Here is an 18,018-nt window from a genome sequence, read left to right as displayed (position 1 = left end):
GTATTTACTAGGTGTTATACAATTGTGCTATGCATAATATAGAAAAAAAAAAAAAAACATTTAGTGTGCACATACGGGATATTTTTTGGTGCACGTTAGAACTTTATAAATTTGAGGGTGGTATTGTCGAATTTTGACTTGAATCCAATGACAAGATAATGGCATTTTAATTAATAAAGTGATGTGTTTGTCTGTTTCGAACAACTTAAGATGCATATTTAGGTGTTAAAAATTATTAAAAATGAGAGGAGTTACTCGAGGCTACAAGGGGGTGTACTATCCCCACTTTTGTGGAACCTCACCCTGGGTAGCCTCTTGAAACGCCTCACTGAAGCCAACTTTACTACAGTTGGTTACGCAAATGATTTAACCATTCTGGTCAAAGGAAAGTACATAAACGAGCTTTTTGATAGGATACAAGTAGCTCTCAAATTGATAGAGACTTGCTGTGACGAACATAGAATGAATCCTAAGAAGACAGAGTTGATTCTTTTGAGCCCAGAATGCCATCTCTTGCTAATATTCCATTAGTGTTGTCAAAAGAAGTCAAATATCTGGGCATCACACTTGACAATAAAGTGATATGGAGAGCCCACCTAGACAATAGAGTAAAAAAAGCATACGTTGCGTTCAGTCAATACCGGAGGGCTATAGGTACGACCAGGGGTTTATCACACAAAAATGCCCTCTGGATTTATACTGCTGTAATCCAACCTGTGCTTACATATGGTGCAGTAGTATGGTGATCAAAGACCTTACAGTCCACATCCACTTCTGCACTTAATAAAATACAGAGACTTGCGTGTTTGTATGTTAGTGTATATAGGTGCGCTGCGGACTACCCCCGCTGCAGCCATGGAAAACATGTTGAACCTAACGCCGCTTCATTTGTTCATTCAAGAGGTGGCACTGGTGAGCATGATTCGACTGCGGGGAGTTGCCTAATGCAAAGTATTATAGGGGTTGATTTTTTCAGCCCCTTGTTTTCATCGTCAAAAAGTGGCATTTTATTAGCAACAGTTATCTGCTAAATTTCATTCTTCTAAATTCCTCCATAGTGGATTTATTAAATAAAAACAACTTTTTTCCCTAACTTTAGACTGCTGTAACTCGGTGGGGAAGGGGTTTTGAACAAAAAGTTATATGAAAGACTAGTTGCATCATGTTTACATCAATGTTCCTACACTGTAAACACGTTTTTGTTATTAGATAATTGGGAAATATGGAGTTATTTGATAAAACTTTATGCGGCAAAAGTTGGTAAAAAGAGTTTTATTTAAAACATTAAAGAATTAAATGACTTTTTGTGACAAATTCTCTGGTAAATTTAGCCAGCTCATCTTGTGGCAGTTTTGTCAACTGTAAAATGAAAATACTGGGTGATATAGATACGGCTTGGAGACAAGGCAATTCAATGCAGTGAAAATGTTGAACAATGCAACTTGACTGAGGTATCTAACGTACATGTCGAATTTTTAGACTTACTGAAAGATGAAAACGTCAATAATGTACTAATTACACTAAAAGATGGAACAACCTCAAACACACTTTGTTTGTGTGCTTTTAACTGCTACAACATATCACCATAATTAACAGTTTTAATATGATTTAGATGTACATGAAGGAGAATTCCTTACAGCAAATGAAAATAACAATGAAGATGAAATTGCTGATAAAATTGAACAAAAGATAGATTGCAGTAATATTTCAATTAGGTATATGCATTTATAATCATAACTTAATCACTAAAAAACACAGCGTTAGTTTTATTAAAAAAAATTTTAATATTTATAAATTTGTTTATTTTTATAAATAAAATTTATATTCAAAATGCAAAATAGAATTTGACCCCAGGTGTCAGCAACGTGTTAAAATTAAAAGTGCATATTAAAACGTCACTAATGTCCCTATTTTATATTTTGCGCAACGCGTATTATCGACTTTGAACATTTTATATTTACGTTTATTTAAAACGAGGCAGCATCATATGTGTTTAGCTCTGGTTGTAATAAAATTTTTTATCGCGATTTACCCCATATTTGCATTGGCAACGAGTATTACTCTTTTTGCCAAACTGGGAATTAATTTAATAAGAGAGGATCGCAATCATTTCCCCTGGATCCCCAATCCCCAATGCATTTGCCAAAAAAAATAAAACAAACTGTGTTTATTTTCCGTTTGATTAATTTATTTTTATTAAATTTATTTTATTGATCATTCGTATTCATTTTTGTTTGTTCAACCGCATTTAAAGCAACGAATATATTTTTAAATGTATTAAAGCTTTCTAACCGTGTTGTATCTGACTTTTCACATAAAATATTTCTGTTGAGATGAAATAGGAAAGTTTAGATTTATGGTGAAGTATACATAGAGAAATCGAACAACTTACAGTCAAAGGGGTTGAGTAAACACGGAAAGGTATCCAATCCCATCAGCAACGGCTGCAAATTTCCCTCGAATCAATACGCGGCAATTTTTTTGCGTTTAGTTTTCGCACTTGCTCATGCGCGCGCGGGCAGAACGACCGGTTAATAAAGTCATTCAAAGCTCGGATTGCGTCCGAAAACAATCGGCGATCCGACGATTGTAAAGCTCACGATAGAATACGAAATCCGGTCGGGCGGATAAATTTTTACGACCGGCCCTTATTCAAAAACTGCGCCAAGCCGAAGAAGCTTGAGGCTTCGTCCACCCGCGAAGGCACATTTATAAAATCTTCAGTTCATATTTTGATGTCCGCCGGATATCGGGCCCGAATTGAAATATAAATCCAACCGAAAGCCGGCCCCGATATTATTCCGACCGGTCTCGGAAACGGAAATTCATGACTTATTTATGCTTGGTCGTTCAGAAAAGCACGTTTTTCCAATATGTTAAAATAGCTGTGGATAATAGGTTATATGATACAAAAATTTGAAAATTAAGTTACACACTTTTGAGTAAATATTGATTGTAAGATGAGTACCAATTTTTATTTCCATTTTATGACAAAAATCAATAACTCTCTCTCTCGTTTTGATTGCGGCGGTGTCTCAAGTGTCAGGCCGTTTCATATTATAACTGGTTAGTGGGTCGTGAGATGGTGATAATAGTCGAAAAGACAATAGAAAGACAATGGCGTTCCGAGCCGCGACTCATTCAAGCGTGAAACATCACAGTCTCGCCATCGTTTCTCTCCGTTCTCAAACAACCCCCTTCGACCCCCTTGCACAGGTTATACTAACATGACGTGAAATTGTTAAATTCAACCAGGGGAGCTTCACTCTGAACTAATTATCCTTATCGCCACGCGAAGTATATAATAACACGAGGAAAGCATCTTTGTTTGATTTAATAAGCTGACATGGGTGTATCTGTTACCAAACTCAAGCCAACAATAAGGAAAGGAATATGATGCCATAAAAAACTTGTAAAGCCATAAAACTTGCCATAAAAAAAGCTTTTATCAATTGAGATTCAAGATTAGCAATTGATGGCATCTTGCAGCTCATGGAACTCAACAAAGAAAAGCTGGTTGAAAAAGCAATGGGAAGAGATTGAAAATTTTGAGATGAAACACGATACATTCCACCTTTACATAAAGCGCAAGCAGAATAAAGTTATTCTCAAAGATCACAACAACACAATCTTGATGGGAATAGAAGAGAAACTGCAAACATGGAAACAATACATCGAGGGCCTGTTTGGAGACAATCGATGTATGGAGACTACCACAAGTTTCCGCACTAACGAGTCAAGTCCTATGATTGCCAAAGACGAAGTGTGGTATGCCTGATGAAATTCATGCAACACCTTTAAAACATATCTATGTGTGCCTTTAACATTTGTCTCTCATTCTTCTATGAGTTTTCATTATTTCCTTGCAATTGGTATCCTTTTTTTCTTTAATTTTGTTGTTTTTTTTTCTGTGCCCTCTCTTGTTCAACATCTACTCTGAAAAAATGTTTGAGAAAGCCATCGGAGACGAGGAAGTGAGTGTAAAAGTAAATGATGTCGTATTTAACAACCTTCGCTTTTCGGACGACACAGTAGTGCTGGACACTCGGCCCATCATTGGACCATAGAATAAATACATTCGAAATGTATGTACACCGTCAAATCCTAAAAATCTAATGGATGGAGAAAATATCCAATGAAACAGTGCTTGAGCGAATGGATAAGGAGAAAGAATTGCTGAGCGTAAATTACAATATATAGGGCACATAATGAGAGGCGAAAGGTATCAAGTTCTCCGTTTAATCATTGAAGGCAAAATAGAGGGAAAAAGATCTATGAGAAGATGCCAAAACTCATGTTTGAAAGACCTGCGACGTTGCTGTCTCAAAAGTCATTATCGCTAATTGGATCGCCGACTTTCGAAAGAAGAAGGCGTAATAAGAAGAAGAAGCTAGTGCTCATGGTTCGGATTGCCCAAATTCGGGAATATCCTTAAAGAGAATCTGAATATATCTACCATCATAATCTCGCTTTATATTTTGTTAATACTGACTTTCTTAGCAGCCAGCATCTTCTTTCATTGGATATCTAGAAACGGTAACATCTTCATTTTACCAATACATCTTTATATCTTTTAGTCTCTTTACCATACTTGTCATAGATTTTCTTCCATCGTTACCTGTTTTCTGTGTATTTCAAGTTCTATTGATTGATTTTCTTATAGTCTTCTTGTACGATAATGCCGTTACTAGGATCAAGGATATTACGAGTAGGGTCGATTGAGAACTTATTGGTTCAGTGTTGCTCTTAGGAAATCTGTAGATTTTGTAGAATTCAAGAAAATGGTATTAAATTGATAAATTATGGAACCGTCCTCTAGATCAGATATCATAACATGATCTTCTTTGTCTTGGATGAGCGAGTTCCTTCTTGCTATGATGAAGATAACTTCAGATCATAACTCACTAACCCTTTTTAAACTTACTAGCTGTAGCAAGTAGAAAATCTCCGTTCTTGAACTTTGCATAGGAATTTGATAATTTACCTTACAATATCTTCAATGATTCCTATTTCCTAGCAATTGCTTTACATAAGTCCGCTTTTTCGTCAAACAATATATCTTGTCCTTTCTTTTGGACTTTCCATCTTGAGGTAAATGAAATATCTTGAATCCTCTCTATTGTCGCACATGAAACAATTTTGCGCAGACTACAGTTTAATTCCTTTAGAGCTACTAACGTGCTCCCTTCTACATGGTACCTTCTTAAGTGCATCCCTTAAACACCCAGAATTCCAGTTGTAGGAAAAGAAGAAGTTACCCTTGCTGATCACAGTCACCACTTCATCTTGTCAGTAAGATAGTCTTTTGATTAACTATGGAATTCAGACAATATGGCAGGTTCAGATAGTAACCGCAATATTTTGCTTACGGTAGTCAATTTAGCACAGTCTTACATCCACGCTAACCGTTATACGTGTATTGATGGGGTGAAATACCCACTTGTAAATTTTTTTTGAATATTCTGTAAGTATCGATGTTCTACACTCAAGAATTTAATTTTTTTGGTCAGTTAACGAAGAATGAAGAAAGGGTAGAATTGTCCAACTCCATTCTATACCGGATAAATTAACTGGAGTTGTAATGATAAAAACACAAATTACTGATAGTAATTAAAGGTAAAATTAATTTTATTTTTGGCAACGTTTTGTTAGCGTTGAATTTCACTGGTTTAGAACTGAAGCATACGCGCCACCGCTCATGTCAATTAAATCCGTGCGTATATTTATGGACGGCTGCCCAACCAAGTTTGCCTGGTTCGGTAAAAACGTCCGCCCGATTATCGGCGGTTTGCGGCCCGATATACGCCGATGTGTTCGTAAATACGCGGCCGTTTATCACACGCTCGCCAAACCAACGTTACCGCATTGATTGAAAAATATTAGATCATTATCTTCTTTTTTATCATCAAAAGGTTATATTTTCGTAAAAATAAGTATCTATGGATTATTACCGGTAATCTAGATTCATTCATACCAAATTTTTAAGTTTTGGATTATTAATATTCTGTATAACCGCAAATATTCAACTCATAGTATGCCAAATGCTTTTTGAACGAGCAATTCATAATTAAATCGGAAATTGCCGCTTTGCCTTCGCGGAACTAAATGAACAATACGTCGACTATATACATATATTTTAATTGCAATATATGCATTTATAAATTGGTGTGTAGCTAATTTATTTAATACAACTCCACATATTTGTTTGCTCCTAAAATTACAGAATAAAAAAAGCAAGTCTAAAAATAACAAAAGTCTTATAGATAAAGTACGAGGAAAGTTATCACCTGAAATTTCACTGTGGATCGAAAGGCAATCGCCTTTTCGAAAAGGGCAATACCAATAAATCGGTTGCTTCGACGGTTTTATTGGTCGACGATGCTAGGAGGAGACGTTTCTGTACGATCCTTGTCGAATCGGTTGAGAACGATTAAAAGTGCAGTTCGGACTGCGATTTTATTACCCGTCAACGCGCTGATATACATCCTCGTGAACAACCGGAAGGCAGCCGGTGCTGAAAACGCTAGTAGATCAAGTAGTTTACTCGATGTTTTTCAGGTGAGTTCTTTACGGCGATCGTTTGAAATTCAGTAAGAAAGAACGAAAGAAAACAAATTGGAAAACATCAAATCCCCATTACATTAAGTGGAGAAGTGGAAACTGGGGCGTTAAGATCTTCGAACGGGGGTGGAACGCGTTCTTTGGCATTGTATCTGCGGATCAGATAAACCGAACTCATCAAAGAGATTGAAATCAACATTAAAACTGCTCGACTAGACGAGATCTGAAATGAGATCTGCTAGCTGCAGCGAGCGCGATGAGGATTGGGGACCAGAGGCAGACCAGACAATATGTCCTTCGTTTCTTATCGTGCCGCTGTTAACAAGTTTTCCAACTGCCCCTATCTCGTCAGTGGGTGACTGCAGTTGTCAACTGCTTTGTTTTTATCTACGGGTGTCAGCCAAGAATTTGGTCACAACCGCCCTCTGTGTTTCTCTGAGCCAATAGCAACAGACTATCTTTTTCATTCCAGTAGATCGACCCACTTCTTCAGGCATATAATCCTCGCCAGAAGTTGTAAAATTTTCCATAAGAAACCTTTATTGCTATTAACAAGAAAAATTATTATCAAAAATAAACCGGTTAATTAAGTCGAGTTGTATAGCATTCCTTTTGTTTATTTTTTCTTTTTAGAATAACAAAGAAAGAAAGAATGTCTTGTCATTTCCAGAAATCCGTTGCGAAATATTGCGACCACGGAAAGTGGAAACTTTACGTTCATTGCAAGAAGAAATCGTGGCTTTGTTTGCGCGCACCCTTCAAACAATTATAAATTTTGAGCAAAGTCCTGCGACCGGCTTTAATTAAAAAGAACAAATAGAGAAGTTAATTAAAGCCTCCACGTCCGAGTCTTTGATCCCACGCCGAAGGAGCTCGGGCAACTGGAACTTTCCCGGTGGCTGGCATTAAATTAGAAAAGCTCAAATCGGACGTCCGACAGGCTGCTACCGTCCCAAGTTTTCAATGAATCTCTAACGAGGTATTATTCTTCGCCATTTAACCTAATCATCATATCACTTTGTTACCAGACTCGGGTAGCCGATTCTCCGAAAAATCCATCTGGCACGTGGCGCAAACTTATTACCAACATTTCAGTCATCTAAGAACACGAATTTCCATTTCAATTAAAATTACCACCGTATATTAAAATAATGTTAAAAAATGTTTAAACGTAAAAATTTCAGTTAAGCGGCGATAAAAAGTGATATCCCCATTTGAAATGACTATAAAGTAAGAAATACAGCTTTGGGGGAAAAGTGCTCACCAGTATCCATCTGAAAATGGTAAACAAAATGGCCATTCAATTCCCGACTTGGGCCATAACTCTCGCACCATTTTCGAACGAGGTTAGACCGGTTGTCTCCGTCGACGGTCCTACATTATCACGTCCGCTTTTTGGTCCATAAAAGCAACGAGGTGCAACGGACGACGTCTGCTACCCCAAACCTAGAAAGTACCAGTAAACAAATAATTCTCCCGCTCGCATTCTAATCAAAAAAACTTAATATTGAGACCGTAACGGTATCGCTTCCTCTTTCGCACATGTTTTGTGAAAACTCTTTACCCTTTCACCCCGCTACGCTAATGGTAAAAGTATGTTTTGTATCCGGTTACATGTTTACAGCATTTAACTCTCGATTAACCGATCGAATATTTTGACATAAATGTTTAAAGTATCTTTTTAAAGTAAATATATTTTTTATAATAACTGTATATTATAGATAATTCACATCAAGTTGGCACAAGTGCTACGATCGATTCGGAAATATTTGAAGGAGCGTGTTTACATTCAAAAACCCCAATCATAGGGTGAGTTGGGAATAGTAATTCGAATAGAAGTGCAGACAGATGAGGAAACTTCAACTCGTGTTCAGATCAACTTATCGATTAGAATGGAAGAGTGAATCATATTCCATATTCACAGTACATGCCATATTTTTGCGGATATTTATAAGAAATTTGTCTTAATAATATAAATCTTAAACACTTTAAATCTGGATTTTGAGATGGGTTTAAGATCTAAAAATATTGTTGTTTAAGTCAGAGAGTTAATAAAGTCTCCAAAGTAATAAGGTAAGATCTGATAAGGCAAGATCTGATATCTAAAATGCATTATCTATCGGACTTAACAATGAATGTTGTTCATTAACGAATTATAATGATAATACATTACAGTACAACACTATGGTACAACATAGTTGATAGTTGCCACACGTGAGATTTAACTAACGCCGTTGAAATCTCAATGCAATATAAGCTAGGGAAGTAATAGAACGGGTTTATTTAGTCAAACGTGTCATTTTCAACGTTTTCTAATCATCGACAATTCTTGATATCTGTCATCAAACAACGTTTAGTGACGGATATCTGGCCAAATCATGTCCTGGAAAATGAGGATATTAAAAAAACTAATAGAGAAATTCTTTTAGACATACTATACCTTTTACAGTATGATTTCACACTTATGAAATATGATTTCACACTAGCGAAAACAGATTTCATACAAATGAAATTTGATTTCACACTAACGAAAACAGAATTCACACAAATGAAATTTGATTTCACACTAGCGAAAACAGATTTCATACAAATGAAATTTGATTTCACACTAACGAAAACAGAATTCACACAAATAAAATTTGATTTCACACTAGCGAAAACAGATTTCATACAAATGAAATTTGATTTCAAACCAATGAAAACAGATTTCACAATTAATAATTAATAATTAGATATTGGTTTCATTAATATTTAAATAAATATTTGGCAAATATCATTTTTAATTTTGAATGAAAATTATTTGACATTTTGTGACAATCATAAAAATATATCATAAGTTTTGATTTTACATTTGCAATGTCTCGTGTTAAATATAATAAAATATCAATTAGTGATAGAGAAAGAATTATAAAAGCACACGAAGAAGGCAAAGATTGGCGAGCTACAGCTACAGCTTTAGGAGTGAACGTTCGTACTGCTTATGAATGGTTGAAAAAAGATCAATCACTTCCAAAAAAGAAAGGTGGTAATGCTTCTTCCAAAAAGACCGCCGCAATTTCCGATGCATTGGTTAGATGGATTGAGGAAGATTCTACAATAACATTGAAAGGCTTATGTGATCATGTTAGCAATGAATTTCAAGTTAACGTTTGCCAAAACACAATGAAAAACTGGTTGGACGGGCAATTATTTTCACTTAAGGCACTAAGACCACAAATAGTAAATATGAATAATGAGGAAAACAAAGTCAAGCGTAAAGAGTATGTAAACCAAATATTACAAAGTCGAGCAAATGGTAGAACTCTTATTTGGATCGATGAAACAAATTTTAATTTATATTGTCGGCGAAAAGAAGGTTGATCCAAAATAGGTCATAAAGCACACGTAATTCTTCCGGCTTGTAAAGGAAGCAATTTACATTGCATTGGGGCAATGAGTGCGATGCGAATTATCTCATTTGAACATAGAAGAGGATCCTACAAAGCTCACGACTGTAAACAATGGCTGCGTCGCTTAATAGCAACTTGCACTGCGGATGGCATCGAGAAGCCAACATTTATTATTGATAATGCTCCTGTACATTCAAATCTTGAATCTGAACTTGAACCCGAAGAAGATATAGAAATAGTACGCCTTGCTCCATATTCTTATTTACTAAATCCGATTGAGTTGTTATGGAGTAGTTTCAAATCTTCCGTAAAAGTGCAAATGCAAGAAAGAATGCAAGAAATATTGAATTACAGACGCGTTAATAATCAAGGGTTAACACTTCATGAATATAGAATGCGCATCTTAGAAGAAATTTCAGATAGAGCAATTCAAGAAGTTCAACAACAACACTTACTAAGATATTCGAATCATGTAGAACGTTATTATGCAGCAGCACTACAACAAGAAAACATTCAAGAAATATAATTAATAATTTATTGGTTGCTAGATTGGTTGTTAAATTTAATTTAATAATTTTTTGTTATAAATAATGTTCTAATTAAATATTTAAATACTGTGAAATCTGTTTTCATTGGTTTGAAATAAAATTTCATTTGTATGAATTCTGTTTTCGTTAGTGTGAAATCATATTTCATTTGTATGAAATCTGTTTTCGTTAGTGAGAAATCAAATTTCATTTGTATGAAATCTGTTTTCGTTAGTGTGAAATCAAATTTCATTTGCATGTAATCTGTTTTCGCTAGTGCGAAATCAAATTTCATTTGCATGTAATCTGTTTTCGCTAGTGCGAAATCATATTTCATAAGTGTGAAATCATACTGTAAAAGGTAATCGTAGGGTAGATATAAGTAAGATACTAATCCACAAAGAAGCAAGTATGTTAAGACGTATGCAGCATAAATGAGACGTTTCTGTAGAAACCATGTCAAGTCAATTACTAGTATTGGAGAAATAAATGGAAGAAAAGAAGAAAGTTTAGAAGAACACCAAGTGCAAGAAATTCAGAGAAGTCTTTATGGTTATTGCAAAAACTGAAAAAATACCACAAGGATGTATTTCAGGAACTGTTCAATGATATGAGAGTAAGATTCCACGATAATAAAAAAAAATTTAAACATCTGCTGTGTTTGAATAACAATTTTGGCATATGAGCTATATCCGAGGCCTGTCCGTAAAATAAGTAACGTTTTGAAAAAAACCACATAAAAACATTTTTTCAAATCAAAATTTATTTTTACATGTAAGAGCATGCCTTAACCTATTTTTCTACTTAGTTGCTACCATTGTTCAGACATTTGTCGTAGCGGAACACTAACTTTTCTATACCCCCTTCATGGAAAGATGCCGCCAGTGATGACAAAGTTGGCTTAAATTTTTGTTTTTTCCACTCTATCAACTGTTGTTTTGATTCTGGAGTTACATGACAAACCCAAGTTTCATCACCGGTCACAATTTTGTTTAAGAATTCATTTCCATCATTTTCGTTTTGTATCGATTAAGAAATGTCAAAGCACTTCCAAGTCGCTTCGTTTTGTGAACATCCGTGAGCATTTTTGGAACCCAACGGGAACACAATTCCCGATAATTTAATCGTTTTGTGACAATCTGTAACGTATATTAAAAAGCAAGTATATGTAGAATTGAGAAAAGCATATTACATATTGCAGCACCTGCAATATGCAAACTAGCACGAAGGCAAAAATTTATAAGAAAAGACAAAAAGTCTGCCAATTGTAGAGGAGAACAAAACTTCACATGGCGGATCTTGACACTGCCCGGCGAATCTAAAAAATTAAAGAAAACCATTACAAAATTGCTCTGAAAATATCACACCAAGTATGTAATAAACATAGTGGTATTGAAAGAGGCACTACCAAATTTCTAAATATGAATAGATGATGTACAGACATGAAGAGAAAAACAAATACATCTAGAAGTGTAAACTTTGTGGTTATTTATCTATCGCCATATAAGAAATAGGAGATAATGGAACGACCGTAAAAGGCGGAGTTTTAACACTCGACACACAAATTGAGGAGAAAGATACAAGATGCAAGACATTTATATTAGAACTAACAGTAAAATCAGAGCACGCTCAGATGAAATAAATTCCCTCAACAACAACGCTTGTTTAGTTACTAAAATTAGAACTAACACTAGCACTAGCATTGGAATGAACACTAGACCTAAAACTGGAAACTTTCGGTCTTCAGACGCACGGCTTAACCCGAAAGAACGTGTTAGTTCCAGTTTCTTTAATGAAAAATATAATAATAATATATATCGTTATTGCCCAACAAAGTACCAATTACAGGACAATATTATAATATTCTTCAAATAGAAGACACAACTGTATCGGGTAGCGTCTGACCACTCACCAGCTTAATAATAAATTTTACGTCGTCTTTGTTCCCTTCGAACAAAGATTGGTAATCAGTGCCACAAACAGGATAAGCTCCATCGACACGAAAGGAAAGGTACTTTAAAACCTTTTTTGAATTCTCTCCAATAGAATACGATGCGAGATATAATGTGGTGACCATATAACAGAACCATACTCCAGTCTCGGCAGAACAAGCACCCGAAAAAGCGATATGTATACTGCAAAATCCGTGATTAAACGTGAAGTACGGAGCACAAAGCCAAGCATCCTCGCAGCACAAGAAGCGACATCTGATAGGCTGCTATCAAAAGTTACTCCCAGATCTCTGACAGAAGTCAACTATAATATATATTCATACAATGTGTTTGATTTTCTGCAGAAACTTCTTTAAAATTTGTTTTTGAAGAAGGTTGTAACATGGCACCTGTAACCAAAACTGATCCTCGCCTATACAGGAATTATATTTAGTAAGTAAATTACTGGTCAAAACTAACACTAGACCTAGAACTACAAGGTTTCTCATAGAACAGTCTGAGGACGTACGTCTAACCCAGAATCTTTCTAGTTCTAGGTCTTGTCTTAGTTCTAATGCTGATGTTAGTTCTAAGTTTAGTTGTTATTCAGCATATTTACTTATGTATTTTATAATGGCTTTGCTTCGGTGGAGTTTATTGCACGATCTGGTGTCCAACTTGGCTCCACTACTGTTTGTAATATTTATTAACGACTTATTAAACAAATTTAAGTCTGGTGTATTGGCTTATGCTGATGATTTTAAGATATTTCACTCATGACCTCGGAAGATGACGTGGCTTCGATGCAGTCGGATCTGAGTAGAACTACTCCTATCTCTTCATCTTACTGTATAGGTGGAATTTCTATACATTTATATATTATATTAAGTCCTGTTCTTTTTATATCTGATAAAGGAATATAATCTTTCAATTTGCGTTATTTGCTATTACAATGCCATCTACTGCATAAAAGTAAAACCCATTCTATTTTAACCAATCAATAACATAGAGATCTGAAAATTTCTGTAATTCAGCTTTTATCCGTTAGATGCCAAGAGTAATAGGTATTTCATCAAATTAATTTAAAATTAAGGAAGAAGGTAATTTATTTTCTTACCACATAATTGACTGTAGAAAAAATAAAAGAATTTAACATTGAAAGCATTGAGAATGCTGCGCAATTAATCGGGGGTTTCCCTAAAACCAATCTTTTTCCGTGAGATAATCGAATTTAATTCGTCGATTTTTCTGGCTAAGATCTGTGAGTGGCAATTCAAAAGTTTCGCAAGAAATCTCGATGATGCTTGAGACGTGGAGCGATGGTATATAAAATTAAGCCACAGTTAAGTGTATGTGTTAAACCGGAAAAGATGGGCAAGTGGAAGACTTTACCAGAATTACCTTGCGAATACAATGTGAATGGTGGTAAGCCATAAGATTATTTTATTAGCATTGACCTTGGTTAAACTTTAGGGTTTGATTTTTGAAAAACAGACGTGTTTTTCGGTGCGTTTCTAATCGAAATAATTTTTTTAACTTTATCAAATATTCAACTCGACCTTTGAAACACGCATCTTTTAATTAATAAAAATAGTTTTTTTTAATTTCAAAATTATTTGATTTGTTATCTTTATTTATAGTTTTATACAATTTTATAATTTCTTATCCCGCTTTAAAGTCGTTATCGTTTGCTCCAATTAAAGTGTGAATTAACAAGAATTATTTGCGAAATTCAAAAAAGTATACCACGACACTAATTGATTTTATGTATAATTAGATAGATTAAATTGAGTATTACGACCCAAATTAATTGACCCGAAAAATAATGTTGTCAAATTTAATTTATGGTTACCATATTTTAATAATCCATACTTCAAAATGATGACTTTTTTTCGCGTATGTCAGTTTTGGTCATGTTTAGGCTACGTAAATTTGACATTTACGTTACAAAAATTTATAAATTTTATGTGTTTTCCACAGCAGCAAATTCCAGTAAGTTTTCTTATCGTTAACATATTTCAATCAAAACGGATTACATTAGGCATAATAGTTTTGTTAAAATTATTTATTAAATATTTATTTGAAATACTAAATGTATCCTAAAAGTAAAGTTCTATAACATAATAGACATCAGATTGCAACAAGATAAAGTAGTTTAAAGTTGTAGTGTGGTTAATTGTTGTTTTCACCATCGATGTTTTGTTAAATAAATCTATATAAAACGCTTCATATGAAGATAACTGTACAATCCGTGTTTACCATTAATACCGCAAAAGTGGGTCATTAAAATAGCTATACTATCGCTATAATGGCACATAACTCCTTTATTATCTCAAATTCGACCCAAAACAAAGTCTAAAAAATACCACAAGAAGAGGTGATGATGGGGAACAATGGAAACGATCATAAATTTATTACATAATCTAACCGACAAACAATCGCCGTATAAAAAGTAACCTTGAATCCTTTAGAAAGCGGTAAATCCATTAATAAATGCTTTTTTGTGCTATTAGTGCAAATATATGGGCATCCCAATGAATGGATAACACTTTTTTTGGTTTATCACTGTTAATTTGCGAAGTTTAATTATCTTCATCAATCGTATTTTTAGCAGGTTTCGATTTCATTTCTGGCTAGTAACCAAGCATTTCAAGCAGGCACCTAGTTTCATCCAGAAATTGCGTCCTAATGGTACTTTGATCGGTAATTCTATGTCGCGTCACACAACCTAGATAACCTTTGAAGCGACGATTAACTAAGGACGTGACGCATTATCTGACCCATATTGTCACTTTGTCTTCAGCATTATAATAAAACCCGACAACACCTTATTCATTGTCAAGGTTCTCGTGTGTTAATTAATGCGAAAGAACTGTGAATTTATTAACAGCTACCCATTTATTTTTTTTTAAATCTGTTTACAACCGCAAACAGATTTAAACGTTTCGTAATGTGATAATATTCGAGGATAATTTTTATTTTGTATAGGGAACCCAATGGAAAATTTGGTTTGTTTTTTTTCTATCACGCAAAAATAGCGTGGTGTGAATAAACTCGCGCTTGGCTTACCTGCCAATGACCTAGACATTTATTAAAGCAATGAAGCAATCAACTATTAAAAAAAAAATGAGCGCAAAACAGTTTCTTTTCTAATTAATGTTCCCACTATAATGAATTTTATGCTAAATCATTAATAAATTAATAAAAATACACCGAAGACGTAATGTTTACTGAAAAATGGGGATAACACAATAGGTCAACAACATTTGGCGTTAAAAAGGCTAGTATCACGAAGTTCGGTAGTGACCACTCTTCTTGTCACCCGTCCAAGTGGAGTCTTTATTTAATAAGATCGATTGAACGATCTCAGTCAATTTTCATTTAGATATCTTCAAAGTTGTATCTCTCCTCAATAGCGAATAATGGTGGCCAAAACAGACAAAAGTGAGTTCTTACTTCCGGGACGGGCCGTAACCGGCACAATCGTCGCGTCCCCGAGTGAAAGATTATCTGGTGACCCCTAAAAGCCGTGGCATATCTTAATCTCTGTTCATTTCGATTCAAAAACAGCGGTGGTTCATCCTCCTGATGGAATAAATTATCGAAATTTTTAATCATTTTTAAAAATTTAATTTTTGTGATTTGTTTTGATCTCACTGGGAAATGCTTCCAGATGTCGTGTCCTCCTCGGGGAGTATGATTGTTGTGGCCAATCGCCTTCCATTCGTTTTACAGAAGAAAGATGGTAAACTAGTTAGAAAAGCAAGGTAAAATTAAAATAAAAAAAAATTCTTTAAAAATTATTGAGTCTTTTTAGTGCTGGAGGTCTCGTGACAGCAGTAGCACCAGTAGTAATAAAAGGAAATGGATTGTGGGTGGGTTGGCCTGGGATTCATCTGGATGATCCTAACACACCAATTCCAGAATCAGATCCAAACGATATGTCACCAACAGCCGGTTTGAAATCAAATAAAGTAAGATTGTTTACTTCCTCCTTAATGGGTTTATTGCCGTTTAGACTTTGTGACCTTTGTCATAGATTATTCACTATATTTTATATTCGGTATAAACAACGTTATTATTTTTTTAGGTCGTAGTAGTTAGAATAGAACCTAAAATGTTTGACTCATACTATAACGGATGTTGTAACGCAACTTTTTGGCCATTATTCCATTCAATGCCTGACCGAGCATCTTTTCAACTCGAACATTGGAAAAATTATATAACAGCAAATAAAACATTTGCCGATTGTGCCATTATAGCTTTAAGATCTTTAATGAATGAACCTCAAAAAGGTGGAGCCCCATTAGTATGGGTGCACGATTATCATCTTATGTTGGCAGCAAACTGGATTCGGCAAACTGTTGACGATGAAAACATTCCATGTAAATTGGGATTTTTCCTTCACATTCCTTTTCCACCATGGGATATTTATCGATTACTCCCCTGGTCTGACGAAATACTTCAAGGCATACTTGGCTGTGATATGGTGGGTTTTCACATCACCGATTACTGCTTAAATTTCGTTGATTGTTGTCAAAGAAATTTAGGGTGTCGTGTAGACAGAAAGAATTTGTTAGTTGAACATGGAGGGCGAACAGTGCGAGTTAGACCATTACCTATTGGTATACCTTATGATAGATTTGTGGAACTCGCGACAAAAGCACCTCCACTGTTACCTTCTAATCCGAAAATAATCTTAGGGGTCGATAGATTAGATTACACTAAGGGATTGGTGCATAGATTCAAAATGTTCGAAAAATTATTAGAAAAACATCCAGAACATAAAGAAAAAGTAACTTTTTTACAAATTGCTGTACCATCAAGAACGGATGTAAAAGAATATCAAGATTTAAAAGAAGAAATGGATCAATTAGTTGGCAGGATTAATGGAAAGTTTACCACACCAAACTGGTCACCGATTAAATATATATACGGTTCAGTTAATCAAGGCGAATTAGCCGCGTTTTATAGAGATGCCGCTGTCGGTGTGGTAACACCTTTAAGAGATGGAATGAATCTAGTTGCAAAGGAGTTTGTCGCTTGTCAAATTAAGAATCCTCCGGGAGTTCTCGTGGTTTCACCATTTGCTGGTGCCGGTGAAACCATGCACGAGGCATTAGTTTGTAATCCGTACGAAGTAGATAGTGCTGCAGAAGTGATTCATAGAGCACTAACGATGCCCGAAGACGAACGTTTACTCCGCATGAATTATTTAAGACGTAGGGAAAAGCTGAACGATGTTAATTATTGGACGAAATCTTTTCTTTCCGCTATGGGATCATTGGAAACTCAACAAGATCACGATGATATTGGTGCTGTCACCATGCCTGCCGTTACTTTAGATGATTTTGATGAATATTTGTCAAAGTAAGACTTAATTTTAATATTGATGCATATAAGTGTTATTCATTTTGAAGGTATATTGGAGATTCTCATAAATTAGCTTTGTTATTGGATTATGATGGTACATTAGCTCCGATAGCTCCACATCCAGATCTTGCTGTAATTCCACCGGAAACAAAAAATATCTTACTAAGATTATCTAACAGTTCAGATATTTATATCGCTGTTATATCGGGAAGGAACGTTGATAACGTTAAAAAAATG

General features: G+C 35.0%; 1 protein-coding gene across 4 annotated transcripts in view; it reads left to right on the top strand.

Moving 5' to 3' along the window:
- Window positions 1-18,018, top strand: part of LOC111424116 (Trehalose-6-phosphate synthase 1) — a 222,592-nt gene that overhangs the window by 201,285 nt on the left and 3,289 nt on the right. Inside the window, exons 1-5 of one of the 4 annotated variants that reach the window (XM_023057548.2) lie at window positions 13,584-13,833; window positions 16,082-16,175; window positions 16,226-16,382; window positions 16,499-17,778; window positions 17,829-18,018. In XM_023057548.2, coding sequence (XP_022913316.1) covers window positions 13,728-13,833; window positions 16,082-16,175; window positions 16,226-16,382; window positions 16,499-17,778; window positions 17,829-18,018 — 1,827 coding nt within the window. In that variant the 5' untranslated portion in view covers window positions 13,584-13,727. Of the gene's footprint in view, window positions 1-13,583; window positions 13,834-14,295; window positions 14,401-15,747; window positions 15,853-16,081; window positions 16,176-16,225; window positions 16,383-16,498; window positions 17,779-17,828 lie in introns of those variants that run through there. The other 3 variants (XM_071199812.1, XM_023057549.2, XM_071199813.1) reach the window with 3 other exon arrangements.

The sequence above is a fragment of the Onthophagus taurus genome, chromosome 11 (genome assembly GCF_036711975.1).
Source record: "Onthophagus taurus isolate NC chromosome 11, IU_Otau_3.0, whole genome shotgun sequence".
Classification (NCBI taxonomy): domain Eukaryota; kingdom Metazoa; phylum Arthropoda; class Insecta; order Coleoptera; family Scarabaeidae; genus Onthophagus; species Onthophagus taurus.
The sequence above is the reverse complement of the archived record's forward strand: the minus strand, read 5'-3'. Positions and strand labels throughout refer to the sequence as shown.